This window comes from Geotrypetes seraphini, chromosome 3, assembly GCF_902459505.1.
Source record: "Geotrypetes seraphini chromosome 3, aGeoSer1.1, whole genome shotgun sequence".
Classification (NCBI taxonomy): domain Eukaryota; kingdom Metazoa; phylum Chordata; class Amphibia; order Gymnophiona; family Dermophiidae; genus Geotrypetes; species Geotrypetes seraphini.
The window spans coordinates 209,611,698-209,630,475 of record NC_047086.1 but is presented as its reverse complement, the minus strand read 5'-3'; the positions used below and the strand labels follow the sequence as shown (position 1 = coordinate 209,630,475).

General features: G+C 41.9%; 1 protein-coding gene across 1 annotated transcript in view; it reads left to right on the top strand.

Annotated features, from left to right (window-relative positions):
- SLC26A10 (solute carrier family 26 member 10) overlaps nucleotides 1–18,778 on the top strand; it is a 131,308-nt gene that overhangs the window by 101,634 nt on the left and 10,896 nt on the right. Inside the window, exons 14-16 of the mRNA XM_033938135.1 lie at nucleotides 1,321–1,381; nucleotides 5,461–5,543; nucleotides 16,355–16,409. Coding sequence (XP_033794026.1) covers nucleotides 1,321–1,381; nucleotides 5,461–5,543; nucleotides 16,355–16,409 — 199 coding nt within the window. The remainder of the gene's footprint in view (nucleotides 1–1,320; nucleotides 1,382–5,460; nucleotides 5,544–16,354; nucleotides 16,410–18,778) is intronic.

Genomic DNA, 18,778 nt, shown 5'->3' with positions numbered 1-18,778 from the left:
AACTCGTCCAATCCCATTTTGAAACCCAAAAGAGTACTCTGCTCTACCACCTCTTCTGGAAGCGAATTCCAGGTGTCCACCACCCTCTGAGTGAAGAAGAACTTCCTAAAATTTGTTCTGAATCTGTCTCCCTTCAATTTTTTTGAGTGCCCTCTAGTTTTTGTTGCCCCCGCCAGTCTGAAGAATCTGTCCCTCTCTACCTTCTCTCTACCCTTCATAATCTTATAAGTTTCTATCATATCTCCTCTAAGTCTCCGCTTTTCCAGGAATCTTCAGAGTGCCGACAGGGTAACATGACCCTTATCGGTAGCAATCGTCATTGATTCCACTTTTAGTATTGTGTATATCTAACTCTTAACTAATTTTTCTTTTATTTTTCATCAACTTTTTATATATAAACTCCCATAAAGGTTTGTATCTTGATTTTTCTTACAACTTGTAATTCTTATAGTATGGCCAGCAGGCTCTTAAAGAAAACTTATCTTTGCAACGACACCTGTTCTGATGTGGCTCACGTTTCAGTGGCTTTCTTCAGGGATGAGGTGATACTAAGATGTAAACGCATTTCATGCTTGCTTATCAGTTCAGGAGTTGTCTTGCTGTGCTGGTTTCGTATGTGTACAATAGTACTTTTAGTTTGTGGGTTTGTATTTGAAAAGGGGATTTTTTTTTTCCTGTTTTCTGCATGTGTGACTGAGGCCAGGTGTTCTGGTGGGGATAGAAGTCCAGAAACTTTGGTTAGTGTCAAGGTCCCAAGTAGGAAAATATTTGCCAGCTATCCTTCAGTTTTTTTGGACTCAAGAGCCCCAACTGAAAAAGTAGTGATTACTTATGGCATGACCCTGATAAATGATGCTCACATAAGCAGATTTCTAACCTCAGTTTATATTCGATTCAACCTTTTTTCCTCCTTTTTTTAGGGAAAAAAGGTTACCTCGGTATATATTCAGATTGGTTTATATTCGAGTATTTACGGTAGGCTATACTGCACATGTTGAGGCGAAGCTGAAAATATGCACACAAAATGATATTCATGCACACATGGGCTGGTGAAAATTAGAGAACACTGCCCTTGTCTAGGTCTGATTATTGGAATAAACCAAAATATGTGGTTCTTCATTCAAATGCGGGTAATTTTAGCTAATGAATTTTCTTGGCAGAGAGCCTGAAAACTAATGGGAAAGAGCGCCCTTTGCTCCATTATGATCTTGCTCACTGAAAATTTGTTATTTAAAATTTGTCCTTAAGCATCTGTGTTGTGTCTTTATAATTCTAGTTGGATACACCAGCCAAATTTACCTTCTTTATCTTATTCTACAGGAAAATGGGATCACTAATCCTGCCTACTTGCCAGATCAGGCAAACCCAATGACAGATTCAGGTACATTAGTATTAGTATTTTTTTGGTGCATGTTTTATATGACCTGTACAGAAGGGGCTTCCCAAATCTGTCCTGAGCGTCCCACAGTCAGTCTGGTTTTCAGGTGTCCACAATGAATACGAGTATGTAGAGATCAATTTGCAGACTTTGCTAATTTAATTTTGAATATATTAGCCCCATTTTCACACCATGCTCTTTGAAGAGCAGAAGCTGCAGGGCCTGGAACATGGGACAGCAACAGCTCAAAGAAACTCATTACCTGTTATTTATTTTATTTATTTTTTCAATTTTTCTATACCATACTCCCAAGGGAGCTCAGAACGGTTTCCATGAATTCATTCAGGTACTCAAGCAAATTTCCCTGTCTGTCCTGGTGATATCACAATCTATCTAACGTACCTAGGGCAATGGGAAGATTAAGTGACTTGCCCCCCAGGGTCACAAGGAACAGCTTGGGTTTGAACCCACAACCTTAGTGTCTTAAGACTGTAGCTTTAACACTGCATCACACTGTTGAGGGTTGTTTCAAACCAAAAAGCCCAAAAATCAGATAAAGCAATATGAGAAGTCTAGAGCATAGAAGAAATGACCTGAGAAAAGATACAGTCCAATTTATCTACCATGTTTCCCCGAAAATAAGACAGTGTCTTATATTAATTTTAAACCCTAAAAACACACTAGGTCTTATTTTCGGGGTATGTATATGATCATCTCTCCCTTCCTCTCCTTCATCCCAATTCTTCCTCTTTCCTTTTTCTCCCCCACATGTGCAGCATCTTTCCTCCCCTCCCTCCCATCCCTCGTGCAGCAGAACCCTTGCCCAGCTTCCCTCCCATCCCTTGTGCAGCAGGACCCTTGAGCAAGCACCCCCTGAGCCCCCGCCCCCACTGCACAGCTGAACCCCCATCCTTCACTCCCTCGTGGCCGGGTTCCGATGGGAGGGAGTGAAGAATGGGGATTTGGCTGCGTGGCGGGTGGAGGGGAGGGGAGGGGTGCTCTTTCAAGGGTCCTGCTGCACAAGGGATGGGAGGGAGGGAAGGGAAACTGCCGGTAAATCCCAGGACTAGGGCTTATTTTGGGGGTAGGGCTTATTTTCAGGGTAGGTCTTATTTTCAGAGAAATACGGTATTTATTTATTTGGTTTTATAGCCCATTCTCCTCAATCCAAGTTCAACTGTTTAAAAGAGAAAGATCTAAATGTGCAGTTTCTTCTGCACCTTGAGCAAATAGCAGGGAAAATAGATGTTCCTTGGGCAATGTTACCTTTAGGCTGTGCAGCTGTGTGGCCACATACCATTTCATAAGCTGCTGCACAGCAGGGGCACCCGGCCCCTTCCCCACCTCTTTCCCACCACTGCTGCAACTCTAGACCAGCAGAAGTAAAAGAAACTACAGTCACTGGGGCTGGAGTCATCACTTCCTGTTCCAGAGCAGAACACGCAGTTGCTCAAATATAGTCTGGCCTTGCCGTTATTGTAGCTTCTTTTGCTGCCACTGCTGCTAGTCTGGAGAATCAGCAGTGACAGGGCTGGAAGAGGAGGAGAAAAGACGCATGTACAATATGGAAGGGAGGATAGGAAGAGAGGGAGTGAAGGGGAAGACACTATGGAAGAGGGGAAGAGAAGGGCAGAGGCTAGTTGGAAGGAGGGGGGAGAAAGAGGATAGACTGTGGAATCAGCAAGTGGAATAGTAGAGCTGGAGTAAGGGAAAGAGATGGAAAGCTTATATAGACACAGTAAAAAAAGGGGAAATGAAAGACTAAAAAGTAAGAATGAGTTAAATCTGGACAGAGGTATAAAAATAAATTGAAGAAAGCTGAAAGGAAAAGGAGGAGAGAAAAATGACAAATGGATAGGAAATCCTGGCAGGAGAGTTAATAGAAGATGAGGAAAGGAGAAACCAGAAACTAGGACCAAAATAGCCAGAAAATTAACAAAGAAAAAAAGAATTTAGGTGTTGATGTTTAAAGCTATTTAACCTGCCAGAAATGGCTCTTGACCAATTAAATCGCCTTTTGGGGGGCATTCTTGGGCGGAGTCAGCACTTGACCAGTTAAGTACCAATATTTTGCATTTAATCAACCAGGTTAATTGCATAACTATGACTGCATAAAAGTCGGTCCTATCTTTATGTGGTAACCCATAAATGGTTAAGTGCTCAATATCGCACTTAACTGATTATGCGTTTACTGACTCCGGAAACCCGGCAATTCAGTGCCCCACTACCTTGACATGGCATTGAATTTCCAGTTTTAGCACTGGTGGTGGTCAGCAAAACTCTGATCACTGCCAGCTGAATATTGGGCCTCCAATTTTTAGTTTAGGATAAATTTTATTTATTTATTTTATTTTCAAAATTTCTATACTGTCTAGTTCCTAGGTGGTTTACAGTATATTCACATACACAATACTTAAAACAGTACAAAAGAGCGACAAATCATCAAAAATTAAGTTCAAAATTAATCATATAACATTGGGGGGGGGGAGAAGGCTTGTGGGCCTGGCTTATGCGGCATCGGAGAAACAGGAAGAAATCGGCGGTGGTAGCTTAGGGGCAGGGAGAGAGAAAGAAAGACAGAAAGAAAGGGGGGCAGGAAGAGGGAAAGAAAGACAAAAAGAAAGAAGGGAGCAGGGAGAGAGAGAGATAAAGAAAGAAAGGAAGGAGAGGGGGCAGGGAGAGAGGAAGAAAAAGTTGGGGGAGAGAATGGAGTGTGTCGGGTGGTAGGGGGCAGGCAGGGAGAGAGGAAGGAAAAGTTGGACTCATGGAGGGACAGAGAGAGGTTGGTTGGGGAATGAAATGAGGTCTGGAGGAGAGAAAGAATGCAGAAGGAGGAGAGGAAGAATGCAGGAGGAAGAAATAAATAAATAAATATTGAATGCACAGTCAGAAGGAAGTGCAATCAGAGACTCATGAAATCACCAGACAACTAAGGTAGGAAAAATTATTTTATTTTCAATTTAGTGATCATAATGCGTCTGAATTTTATATCTGATGTCTATATTTTGCACTATGGCCCTCTTTTACTAAACCACAATAGCAGTTTTTAGCGCAGGGAGCCTATGAGCGTTGGGAGCAGCATGGGGCATTCAGCGCAGCTCCCTGTGCTATAAAACGCTATCGCTGTAAAGTAAAAGGGGAGGGGTTAAATTTGTCTACTTTTGTGTAGTTGTTACTGAGGTGACATTGCATATTTTAAAGTCATCTGCCTTTACCTCTGTGAAAAAATCCCCAAATAAATGATAATTAACATTTTCTCTGCGTACAGTGTGCTTTGTGTTTTTAAAAATTTTATTGTTGGTAGATCATTTTGACTGGGTCATTTTAAAAGTAGCTTGCAAGTCATAAAAGTGTGGGCACCCCTGCACTAAAGGCTGCCTCTGTGGCCAACAGGACCTTTCTTCTGCTGTGTCCCACCTACAGGAAATTGCATCAGCATGGCAGGAAGTGGCAGAGGATAAGTGGTGCTGGCCAGAGAAGCAGCTTTTAGCTCTGTCTCTGATGCTGTAACTCTGGAGGAACTGACAGATGGGTAAGTAGTTAGCCTGGGGTGCAAGGAAGTGCCAGACCTCAGCACACAGAAGAGAGGGTTCCACTGCAGGTGACCCCCTACCATTGGGTGGCCCTGGGCATGTTGCCAGGCTCACTCCATGGTAGCCATGTCACTCTGTACATAGGCATCTATGCTGCTTTTATAAAATGGGTTCCTTTTTGAACTTCAAAGACATACAAAATTACCCCCCAAATGGCCAGACCCAGAGGGAGCTGTGTTCAGTGCCCACCACCCCCCAACAGATTAGAATCAGTACAATGGCTAGACTAAGTAAGCCAGATGCAATGGAAAGCTTATGGTGCCCTAGCCCCCAAGGGAAGATTAGTTCTGAATGAATCAAATGCCCCAAAAAGGAGTAGGTGGAATTTGCCAGACCAAAACTAATCTCAAACAATACAGGGCTGGCTTAGCTGGTCCTGATGAAATGGAGCCAGTTGGTACTTTCATCATGAGATGGATTTATAAAGTGAGGAGGCCACCAATGTGAAACTCCTCTGCATCTTCTCTTCCATTTTTCATTCTTCACTAGGTGAGGAGCAGATCAAGACAGTAATACTCGATTGCAGTGGTATCATATTCATCGATATGACTGGTGCCAGGCTATTTATTCAGGTAACTAATTTATCAGCCTCAGGTGGAAGTACAGAGATGGGAGGGGCCCTTGTGGAAGCTAAATCTACATCAGGCCACTAAGTCCAACTCTGGACATCTTTGTTATCAGTGCCCTAGTCTCTGAAAAGGTAATTCTGACCCAATTCCATTGACTTTAGAAACTATAAACCCAGTGGACTGTTGTATTTGGGGCCCCTAGAATGCATCATGAGAGGGGTATCCAGAAGCTAACATCAGCTTAAAATCTTAGGTCAGGATCCCAATCACTGGGCTACGCTACATATCCTTGTGTTTTGTTTTAAGCTGAACCTTTTCGAGCAAGTACCTTGTTATGAGAAAAGAATCTACTAGTAGAAAGGGTGGTGTTATTGGACAGTGCAGGAGCGTGATCAGCTCCGCAAATACACTACTTAGGCAGTGTTTTATAAAGACACACAGGTACCTTTGGGCTAGGTAACCTGACTTCCGTGGGCGGAGATCCATGGGCGATTCCAACAGGCCCGACGATTTCACAACAGGAAAAAAATTCAAATGAGGGCGATCAGAGGAACGCCCCCCTCCGACCGCATGGATCGCTAGTGTGCGATCCTGATGCATGTGCAGACCATCTGTTTTTCCTGCAGATGGTCTGCGCATGCGTTTTGTGTCCGTTGTTTTTTATTTTGCTGTTTTTTTTCTTTTTTTAATGAGCGCTGACTCTCCTGCTCTCCCCATCCAGCTAAGCCCTGCTCTTGCCGCCCTGACTCTCCTGCTCTCTGCTGCCTTTCCCCGCAGTGCAATCCACTTTAAAACCATGGGCTCGCAGCGCGGGGAAGGGCGGCAGAGAGCAGGAGAGTCGAGGCGGCATCTGCATTATCGTAGTGGTCTCTGATCTTTTTTCCACTGGCGCTGCTTTGGACCCATTACCCTGCTGCCGCTGCTGCAGTGACCACCGAGGACCTCTTCTGATTATTAATATGCCAAGCATCTGTTGATATATTTTCAGCAAGCATACTGGGCCAGATCCAAAAAATCCGGCTGCTTCTTAAGACAGCTTTCAAGATGCTGCACTGCACTTGAGCCAGAAAATATATATATTTTTTCCCTCCCTGAAGACTACTGTTCTTGCTTTTCTTTAGCGTTGTCTGATGGTTTTTTGCAAGTTCTCTGGAAGGGGCAGAGAGCTGGGATTTCAGGCCGAGGACAGTGGGAAAGGACATTTGTGACTGGTCCCCAGCAGTCGCTTCTTGTGTGGATTGGTCAGCCCAGTCGGTTTCAATAATTTCTTTGGTGTGTCGCGTCCCTGCCTACTTTGCATGCCATTCTCCTTATTTGCATGCATGGATCGTAATCGGATCGGCACAGAGGTAAGTGAATCGGGCCCGACTAAAATCGGGTCGCAAAGGGGGGGTCGCCAACCAATCGGTACACGATCGGTTTGCTTTGTGAATCCGGCTCATTGTGTCTTTATCAAATACTAGCCTAAGCAGCAGAGATCACGCCTAATTTGCAGCGTGAATATTTACACCTGCACTTGATTATTCTTATCTTATCTTACCCTCCCTTTTACAAAATTGTGCAAGAGGTTTTTAGTGTCGGCTGGCACACTGAACATTCTGCGCTGCTCATAGGAACTCTATGACCGTCGGAGCAGCGCAGAGCATTCAGTGTCCCGGCTGGTGCTAAAAACCTCTTACATGGTTTTGGAAAAGGAGGAGGGGGAGTTAATTCTTATATACCACAACTCCCCTATTCTGGTTCAATGCTGCTAACAAATGAAAACACTTGGACAAGGACCAAGGAGATTATAAGGCTTCTTAAAAAAATATCCTCAATAATCAGAATGAAAACTGTAATAACAGCATCAAGACAAAATCAAGATAATAAAAATGTGTCAAATGAAAAAGCCTTTGTTACCTTTCTTAAAAATAAGAACATAAGAGTAGCCTTACTACTACTACTATTTATTATTTCTATAGCGCTGAAAGGTGTGCGCAGCGCTGTCAGACCAATGGTTCATCCAGCTCAGTAGCCCATCTTCACAGTGGCCAATCCAGATCACTAGTAGCTGGCAACTTCCCCCCCCCCCCCAAATAATAGCCACATTCAATGCTACTGATCCAGGGCAAGCAGTGGCTTCCCCCATGTTTGTCTCAATAGCAGACTATGAATTTTTCCTCCAGGAAATTGTCCAAACTTTTCTTAAAACCAGCTATGCTATCTGCACTTACCACAATATCTGGCAAGGCGTTCCAGAGCTTAACTATTCTCTGAGTGAAAAAAAAAATTTCCTCCTTGGTTTAAAAGTATTGACGCATCAGTCTTATTGACAATAGAAGACTGTGGCTGCCTGAAAAGAAAGTGAAGACGAAGAAATCTTTTTTGATTTCAAATTAATACTGACGGAAAGCTTAATATCATTTGACTGTGCAAACAAAATCGATTTCCTCCAGTTATTCATTGGTCTGTTCAACGTGCGTAGTGGACTTTTTACTACCGTATACTGCATGAAAAAGCAGCCTGCACTATTTTTAGCACAAGGGTTACCCATGCGCTGAGGCTATTTTTTAGCACGGCTCTAAAATGGTCGCAATTTCCATTTTCCTTTTCATTTTTGTGTGGCCGTTAGCGCATAAGCCCTCACTATCACCTAGTTTGTAGGTGGTAAGGGCTTCCACAGTAATCCTGCACTAATTGGTCAGCACATGCCAAAGCCCATGCACTAACCGATTATCACATTGCATAACTACTCTCCATCCCCAAACTTTCCTTCCCCCTGTGCTAAAACAATAAAATGTACTTTTTACTCTATGGGTGGGATGTGCTGAGACCACAGTTTAACATGGGGCTCATGAGCGTGGCCCGCTAGTGCCGTTTTTAAGCAGCATAAGCATGTATTACTGCTTTCAGCCACGTTGTAAAAGGACCCAAAATGTGGTGCACCACCATATAAAATGTTAAAAACAAGCATACAGATTTTAAACTGTATTCTAGCTTCTACAGGCAGTCAATGCAAACTAATCAACAATGGTGCAATCTGCTCATGTTTCTGTGCAGAAAAAATTAATCTAGCTGCCATGTTCTGGACGGTCTGTAATTTCTTCAACAAGGCCTTAAAGCAATCCAGGTAGACTACATTTACCATACCATACAGTGTCTTATACCCCACAAGTATCAGCAAAGATTCAGTGGGGCTTACGATAAGATTAATGGATTATCTTTACTGTTATGTCAAGAATCATAAATCATATTGAGTTTAAGTTTTGGGATTACAGAGAAAACAGATATGTCTTTAGTGATTTCCTGAATTGAAGGTAAGAAGAGATCTGTCACAAATATACCACAAATATTAACAAGTAAATCTGTGCGTTTTACAGTAATCCGCTTGTGAAAGCATAAGGGTCTGCACAATCTGTATATATGGTATAAAACAAACTAAGGCCAGTACTGGGCAAGCATCCTGTTTATGGTGATTTGGTTTAGGATGAGCTGGGGAGGGCTTTGATAGAAGCTCCAGTGATAGGATGGCTAGGATAGGCTGGAGTGGGCTTTAATGGCAAATCCAGCAGTGGGAATCTAAAGACAGTATCGGGTGCATTTCTGTAGTTTATTGCATAGAAATATTAAATAAAATACAATTTAAACATGAATAAATTAGTATGAATGTTGGGTAGACTGGATGGACTGCTCAGGTCTTTATCTGCTGTCATTTACTATGTTACTATTTCTTCTTCTGTCCATTATTTATTTATTTGGATTTATATACCATCCTCTCCTCCCCTTTCCATCCAGCATCTCTTCTTCTGCCAATTATTTCTGCTCCTCTTTCCATCCAGCATCTCTTCTTCTGTCCATTATTTCTGCTCCTCTATCCATCCAGCATCTCTTCTTCTGTCCATTATTTCTCCTGCATGTCCAGCTCTTACTGACCTTCATTGGCCCTCCAGGTCTTCCGGCAGCTTCCAGTGCCATTATCTGTCTCTCCGCCGGTCGCCACCAGCCCCGCCGGTCCCTCCACTGGTTGCTCTCAAGTCAACTTTAGCCAACCTTCTCTTGGGTCCCTGGGTTTTCCTGGCATCTTTTGGCACCAAGACCAGTCTCTCTGCTGGTCGCCACTAGTCCTGCCGGTCCCTCTGCTGGTTGCCCCCCTCAGCCGTGGACCTTGACTTTTCTGGCTCTCCTTATGGGGCCACCAGTCCCTATGCTCCTTGGCATCTTGGGTCCCCAAAAGTCCTGGATACCTCTTCACCGTTCCCTCCACCAGTTGTCAACACTAAGCCCCTTCATGGACTCCAGGCTCTACTGGGGCCCTCCGGCTACTCCTTCTCCCAGGCCCTCTCATGATCGCTCAGTCGTCTTTTCCTGGACTCACAAACTGAGGACTCTCCCAGTCTCTTAGTCATCTTTTCCCAGATGCACACTAATGAGGACTCCTGCTCAGCAAGTCTCTTTCAGAGAGCTGTTCCTGAAGACTTCTTCCAGTTCCTCAACTGCTCTCTGTGAGGACTTTCCTGTCACTCACATCTCAACACTTCCACCCAGCTCCCTGCTGGTCATCAAGCTTGGGGTACTCTCCTGTCACCACCAAGCTCTGCTGAGCAGGCCAGTTGCAGCCTTACCTAGGGTTAGGTCAGCAACCAGCATTCATCCCCTCAAGGGTCATCTGGCTCCCGAAGAAGCTTCTCCATTTCTCAGCTCTGTCCTGGAGCTGTTCTTTTCAGCACCCTTCTCCACTGAGGATGAGTGGACAGCACCCAGGTGCCTTTTTAGTTCTTATGTAAAGTAGTTCCACACTCTCCACTGCTCAAGCTCCCTCTGCTGGCCAGTGACAGAAACTTCACCATGTCACAGTAGGCTTGGAGGGCCTACCTAGGCATGGGCAGTAGGTGAGGGTTGGGAAGGGGGATTGGAGAATTATGGGCTTCAGAGGGTTTTAAAAAAATAACATTCTGCATTAACAGATTCTTTTTTTTTTTTTTTTTTGCCCTGCCGTAGTCTCACCCAAAACAGGGCCAGACCATGTGCCCAAACCACACAAATAGTTCAAGTTCAAGTTCAAGTTCACTTTATTTTTGATGAATCGCCTATTTAAAACATTCTAAGCGATGTACAATTAAAAAACAGATTATAAGAGAACATACAATCATATTAGTAATACATTAATAACAGCAAATTAAATATTTGTTAAATAATTACATAAAACAGAAAAGATCTCTATACATAATGTTAAAACAAACATGAAAAGAGGGAAAGGGGGGAAAAGTTACAAATTTTTCTCTTAATGGAGGAAAAAACATACATTAGGGAAAAAAACAAAGGGAGGGGAAAAAGAAAAAAAAAAAAAAAAGATATTAATTAATCGATAAAGGCATCATTGAATAAGAAAGTTTTTAAAAGTTTTTTAAAAGAGACAAGATCTCTATCCTTTCTAATAAAAAGAGGCAGAGTGTTCCAGAGTTGGGGAGCTAAAACAGAGAACATATCGTTTCTCCTTGTTCCCACAATTTTTAAGGAAGGGACCAATAATAACTCTTGTTGTGACGATCGAAGGGATCGATTTGAATGATATGGAGTAATCATTCTGGATATAAATTGAGGGGTATTATATAGTAGGACCTTAAAGACTAGAAATGCTATTTTAAATGTTATTCTATGATTAATAGGTAGCCAGTGTGACTTAATAAGAAGGGGTGTTACGTGGTCGTATTTTTTTGCTTTATGTATAAGTTTTATGGCAGTATTTTGGATTATTTGGAGTCTTTTCTTTTCTTTTTGGGAAATATTATATAATAAAGAATTACAGTAGTCTAATTTGGAAATGATCATAGAATGAACAAGGATATTAACAGATTTTGGTTCTAGAAAGGATGAAATAGATCTTATCAAACGTAATTTATAAAAACAGGATTTAACCGTTTGACTTATGTGATCATTAAAAGATAGGTTCGTATCAATAGTAACTCCTAAAATTTTTATGGATGAAACATTCAATTGTGTTATTTTCAAGCAAAAAAGGGGATATTGGTATAATGTCTTTTTTCCATGTAAATAGCATTGTTTGTGTTTTTTGTAAATTTAGTGAGAGTTTATTGTTGCAGAGCCAGTTTTTTATTATATCCAATTTGGTATTGATGGCTATAATTTCATCATTATTTCCGGGATCAAGTGGGTGGAGAAGTTGGATATCATCAGCATAGGAAAATGAGGTAAAGCCCAGTGATTGACAGATAGTAAGAAAAGGTGAAAGAAAGATATTGAATAAAAGAGGAGATAGAATAGAACCCTGAGGTATACCAAAAGGCGAAGTGTAAGGGGTAGAGTACTCTTCTTTGATTATGACAGTTGAAAATCGATTGGAAAGAAAAGATTGAAACCATTCCAGTACCTGTCCTCCAATACCGAAGGATTCCAAACGATTGAGTAGTAGATCGTGATCTATAGTGTCGAAGGCCGCTGAGAGATCCAAGGAAAAAAGGGCAACCGATCTGTGGTGGTCTAAGTAGTAATGAATATTAGACACCAAGCCTAGCATTGAATATTCTGTGTTATGGTATTTCCTGAAGCCCGTTTGGTTAGGGTGCAATACGTTTGATGACTCAATAAAGTCTGTAAGTTGTTCAAAAACCAATTTTTCAGTTACTTTTGCTAGGAAAGGCAAGTTTGAAATTGGGCGATAGTTGGTTACATCATTACGATCAGCATTATATTTTTTCAATATTGGGGTGACGATAGCTTTTTTCCAATTAAGAGGAACCGTGGATGTAAGAAAACTATTTTTGATAAGTGACTGTATAAAGGGACCAAAGCAAGAAATGAATTTTTTCAAGTAAAATGGGGAGATTATTTCTGAACGAGAATTTTTTAATTTAATTCTTTGGATGACTCCTTCTATTTCTTTTAGAGATGGAATTTTAAAATTTAAGCATTTAGATGTTGGTAGTGTGAAGTTAGTGTTTTTATGCAAGGAGTCGTCATCTTTATTTGTAATAAAAGTTTCTCGTATTAGTGCAATTTTTTTACAGAAGTAATCAGCTAAATCTTGAGCTTTGAGAGTATTTTCCAAGGTTTTATTATTATTTTTTTTAAACTCAAGAGTAATGGATTTAAGAATTAAGAATATTTCAGAGCTATTATTGGCCTTATAAATTTTATTGGAGTAATAATGTTTTTTTGCTTGGTTAATTTTATTTCTATAAAAGTGTGCTTGTTCTTTATAGCGTTGTAAATTAATAGATGTTTTTGATGAACGCCATTTTCTTTCCAGTGCACGGAGTTGTGTCTTGATAATAGATAGTTCCTTAGTATACCATGGATTACAAGCTTTACGAGTAGGGATAATTTTAGAGATTAATGGTGCTTTTTCGTTCAGACAGGATTCTAGTAAAGAGTTCCAAGAAAGAAGTTGATCATCAACAGAATCAAAGTTAGGAATATTTATGGATGAATATGTTGACGTTTTAAAATTGGGATTTAGACTTGACTGCAGGTACACAACTAAAGGCTGATTTCTGAGCATCCAAAACATGAATGAGGCATTTATGTGGCCAGCCTCACTGTCTGCTTTTGATATCAATATCTGTGTGCTTTATGAAAAATCACTGTAAAATGACATTACATTTAGTTCATATAGTACAGAATTCTTCGCGGCAAGGACCTGGGACCTGTAGTGGCCCTACTCCAAATTAACTTAGGATAGGGACACAAATAATCACCATTTACCTCAAAATGTGCCCTAAATAGAACATTCAAGGGTCTTTATGGGACACTGCAAGGCCACCCACACATCACACATACACCCACAGTCTGAAAAAAAGAAGACAGAAATAAAGTGGAGAAAAAGCCTCAGTTAAGCTTCATATGGCTAAAAAAAACCTCCACTTGTGTCTTCGCTATATCAAAAACTGGTGAAAAAATGAGGCACAGTAGCAGCCCCCCCAAAAAACACCTTACATCCTGCACGCCAAAATCTCACCATTACTAGTCCCCATTGACCCTAAGTGTGGCTCCCTTGCTCTTTCCCTAGTACACAATCACCTCCCAGCTTTTCCTCAGATTTGCTGCTGGCATAGTCTACCATGACAGTTAATCTATGTAACACCTGTACCACACAGCTCTCAGTGAATTTGAGCTATGTGCTGCTCAAAATCCCACTCTCCTCACAAGATTAAAAGCACCACACGGTAAAAGCTCTGTGGTACTGGAAGTAAACAGAACAGCAGTTCCAAAAGGTGACACCACAAGCCAGCCTCCTGAGATGGGGGAGATTATTTATTTATTTATTGGGATTTAGTAACTGACTTTATGAAGAGGCTCACTCAAGGCAGGGTACAGTAGGTATAATTCAACATACAATTTTGTTAAAAGCATAACAGTTGTAAAAAGTCCAAATATAAACCTAATACAATGAATGAGGTACAGTTAAAATCAGTAAGTTGAAACTTAACAATAGGACTACCATGAAACAATTCAAAATATACTTATTTAGATTAAAAACTAGAGGGGCGAGAAGAGTCAGCTTGCAGGGGGATGGTGGTAGAGGTTGATGTCTGCCATTTTGTCCAGTGATGGTCTTGGCTCTCATATTTTGACAAACTGGCCCCTGCTTGAAAAATAGTGAAGATCTCTGCTACAGTGTGTGAAATATTTGCCTTTTGCTTGGACACATATTAGCTGAAGATGTTTGTCCTTGACAGAGAGTTTCTATGGCAGACAAATGGTGGGGTACTGAGCTAGTGTTGCCAGATTTCCTCAATGAAAAAGAGAACACCTGGCCTTGCCCTGTTCCACCTCCACCTCTGCCCTGTTCTGCCCCTACACAAACCTCACCAAGCTCGGGACTGCGTCTGCACATGTGCGGATATTGACCCAATGACATCATACGCATGTGTGCCCTCTACATGCAGCCCAGCGGTTGGGAACTTCCAAAACCTGGACAAACTGCCGGGTTTTGGAAATCCTTCCGGGCACCCAGACAATCCTCTAAAACAGGGGTGCCCAATAGGTCGATCGCGATCAATGGGTAGCTCACCAAGGCAAAGTGAGTCGATCACCCAGGACTCATTTTGCCTTGGCGATCTATCGGGCCGATCAGTCTTCCTCTCCCCGACGTCAATTCTGCTGTCGGAGAGGAAGTTCGGGCCAGTCAATCGCTGCTTGGCTGGGTGGAATTTCCCCTCCGACGGCAGAATTGACATCGGGGAGAGGAATGCTGGTTGGCCCGAAGTAGGGAGAGCATGGGGTGACGTCGGCGTCGGCTTTGGGGCCTGTTATCCATTGGTGGCGATTTGGGTCCTGTTCCCCAATGGCAGCGGCAGTGGCAGTGGCAGTGGCTTGGGGAAGGGCAGGGAGAAAGAAAGAAAGAAAGGGGGCAGGCAGGGAGACAGAAGGAAAGAAGAGAAACAGAAAAAAAGAAAGGGGGCATGAAGAGAGAAAGAAAGAAAGGTCAGGGAGAGAGGAAGAAAATGTTGGGAGAGGGAATGAGGTGTGGAGGAGAGGAAGCATACAAGCTGAAAGAAAGATTGGATGCACAGTCAGAAGAAAAAAGTGCAACCAAAGACTCATGAAATCACCAGACAAGGTAGGAAAAATGATTTTATTGTAAATTTAGTGATCAAAATGTGTCTGAATTTATATCTGCTGTCTATATTTTACAATATGGTCCCCTTTTACTAAACCGCAATAGTGGTTTTTAGTGCAGGGAGCCTATGAGCGTCGAGAGCAGCGCTGGGCATTCAGCGCAGCTCCCTGCGCTAAAAACTTCCTCTCCCTGACGTCAATTCTGCCGTCGGAGAGGAAGTTCGGGCCAGTCAATCGCTGCTTGGCTGGGTGGAATTTCCCCTCCGACGGCAGAATTGACATCGGGGAAAGGAATGCTGGTCGGCCCAAAGCAGGGAGAGCATGGGGTGACGTCGGCGTCGGCTTTGGGGCCTGTTATCCATTGGTGGCGATTTGGGTCCTGTTCCCCGATGGCAGCGGCAGTGGCAGTGGCTTGGGGAAGGGCAGGGAGAAAGAAAGAAAGAAAGAAAGGGGGCAGGCAGGGAGACAGAAGGAAAGAAGAGAAAAAGAAAAAAAGAAAGGGGGCATGAAGAGAGAAAGAAAGAAAGGTCAGGGAGAGAGGAAGAAAAAGTTGGGAGAGGGAATGAGGTGTGGAGGAGAGGAAGCATACAAGCTGAAAGAAAGATTGGATGCACAGTCAGAAGAAAAAAGTGCAACCAAAGACTCATGAAATCACCAGACAAGGTAGGAAAAATGATTTTATTTTAAATTTAGTGATCAAAATGTGTCTGAATTTATATCTGCTGTCTATATTTTACAATATGGTCCCCTTTTACTAAACCGCAATAGTGGTTTTTAGTGCAGGGAGCCTATGAGCGTCGAGAGCAGCGCTGGGCATTCAGCGCAGCTCCCTGCGCTAAAAACTGCTATTGTGATTTAGTAAAAAGGGAGGGGGTGGGTATTTCTCTATTTTTGTATGGTTGTTACTGAGGTGACAGTGCATAGAGTCATCTGCTTTGACCTCTTTGAAAAAACCCCGGAATAGGAATGATAATTAACAATTCTAAGCGTACAGTGTGCGTTGTGTTTTTTTTTTTATTTTATTGTTGGTAGATTATTTTGACTTGGTCATTTTAAAAGTAGCTCGCGAGTCAAAAAAGTGAGGGCACCCCTGCTCTAAAAAGAGGGCATGTCCGGGTTTTCCTAGACATCTGGTAACCCTAACTAAGCACAGCATAGGATGGTCAAACTATGAACAGTGGTGGTTACTGTGCAATCTGCATTCATATGGCTGCAATAACTAACAAACATGAACTCTGATATTTCTGTTTATCCAGATGTACACAGAATGCCAAAAGGCTGGGATGCAGCTTTTCTTAGCTGGATGTAATGGTAAGTTTCACGTTGTTTTAACCTAGTCACATATTGTCGTTTAACTCATATCAGCCCTGCTAGGCAAAACTGGGCCTCCTGTTGGGTTTACTCCAGCTCTCCCCCTCATGCCCTAATAACACAAGTGTCCGCACATACACACACTTCCTACTACCAGCAGTTGATTTACCAGGGATAATGTCTGCATTAGAAGCCATTGACTTGGCCATGAGGTCGGGCCTACCAGCTCTAACAAATAAAGAGCCTGTTCTTATATCTCTCCTGTCACCCTAGCAATATTTTGTATTGTATATTAGGATATATTATGATATTATTATATGCAGAAAAATGAAATTATTGAATGATATTTATGTTACTTGTATAGATAATAGTGTAATATGTGGAATATATTTTGTTCTTTCATTTGTATGACACTGTTTTTGATTAAAAATAAAAAAAGAATTAAAAAAAAAAAAACCCACCCACTTTGGGACAATTCTATAACTACCCACCTCAAATTAGGCACCAAAATAGGGCAAACCAGGCACCAATTGTTAAACAACACATAGGTTGCCTAAATCATTATAGGATTAATAAGGGAGCTGCGGAACCCCTATTATAAGAAGACAGGCCTCACACAGAATCTGTTTCTAAAATAGGTAGATTTATTATAAAGCAAATGACAGCTTAATCAAAGTCAAAGTACAGTGTTCTGTGTCAAGCAGAGATAGATAACTGACCACAGCTGCAGTCTGTGGAAAAGTCCCTGTCTGCTCTAACTAAGTTCCCCTTTTACAACTACTTTTATCCTTATACAAAGGCTTCACAGTGTTGCTAAGCTAGCATGATTGTTGTAAGTCAATTAAACCTCCAAATGAGAAGGGCTCGTATACACTGTAACATAGCTCAGAGGCATGTAACTCTGAAGAGGGGGAGGTAACCCCCTCTTGGAATAAGAGTTGTATATCCAATCATAGCATAGTATTTGGTAAAAACGAGTCCAACTTTTGAAGGTGTAAGTTGATTGAAAACTATATTCAACACTTAGATAGAATGACTCGCAAAATTTTCAAAAGTGCAAAATAATAGTGATTGCATTCAGGATATGCTAAAGATTGTACTTAGCTTATATGCAAAAAATGCAACTTCCCAGGGTCCCGACGCGGCCCCGTTTCGGCGTCTGCTTCAGGAGACCCCGCCAACCGAAGGTAGATAAGTTTTGTCAAAAATCACACTGAGTATAAGTGCTTTAACTGTGATCGGTCAAAAAACTGAAAAGTTCCATGCATGGTTGCATGGTTGCATGGAACTTTTCAGTTTTTTGACCGATCACAGTTAAAGCACTTATACTCAGTGTGATTTTTGACAAAACTTATCTACCTTTGGTTGGCGGGGTCTCCTGAAGCAGACGCCGAAACGGGGCCGCGTCGGGACCCTGGGAAGTTGCATTTTTTGCATATAAGCTAAGTACAATCTTTAGCATATCCTGAATGCAATCACTATTATTTTGCACTTTTGAAAATTTTGCGAGTCATTCTATCTAAGTGTTGAATATAGTTTTCAATCAACTTACACCTTCAAAAGTTGGACTCGTTTTTACCAAATACTATGCTATGATTGGATATACAACTCTTATTCCAAGAGGGGGTTACCTCCCCCTCTTCAGAGTTACATGCCTCTGAGCTATGTTACAGTGTATACGAGCCCTTCTCATTTGGAGGTTTAATTGACTTGAGTCAGTCTCCTTAATTACAGCTTAGCTATTTTTCTGACTCCCAATTGTTACATTGTCCCTGTTTATTGGAAACGAAGCTAGTATGATTGGCAGTTTATCCTGGTATCTTAATTGATATATTATTAATTGGCTATAGATATATTTTTACTCTCTTAATTGGCTATTGCCCTTTGCCGACGTATAGCATTAGCATTTACGCGTGCCATTTCCAAACTTGGGTGGTGGCCGAAAACCACCTGCCTTATCTGTTCCTGTCTTTGGGGGGTCTTACTAAAGTCATCTGAGCATGACCTCTGTCTTTTTTCCCCACTGGCCTGTCCTTTTTTTCCTTTCTCTTTCCATCACTGCTATCAGTGCTGTGGTCACAGCATACGTGCTCAGGGTCGATCTGTTTAACCAGGCCATTCTGATATTATAACTTTATAACTGTCCGTTTCATGCACCAGCATAGCAACAACTTGTGCACACTTCTGCTTTTCTGTGTGCTTAGCTCCTCTATCTTGATGACAATGTTGCGTCCAGAGAAGCAGCATGTTTGCCTCAAGTTGAAATCCTGCAACTCTACCTTGGACCCTTTCCCCTCATACCTATACGAGAAAATTCCCACACAAACCATCTCATCTCTCACCAAACTTATAAACTCTGCCTTACTTTC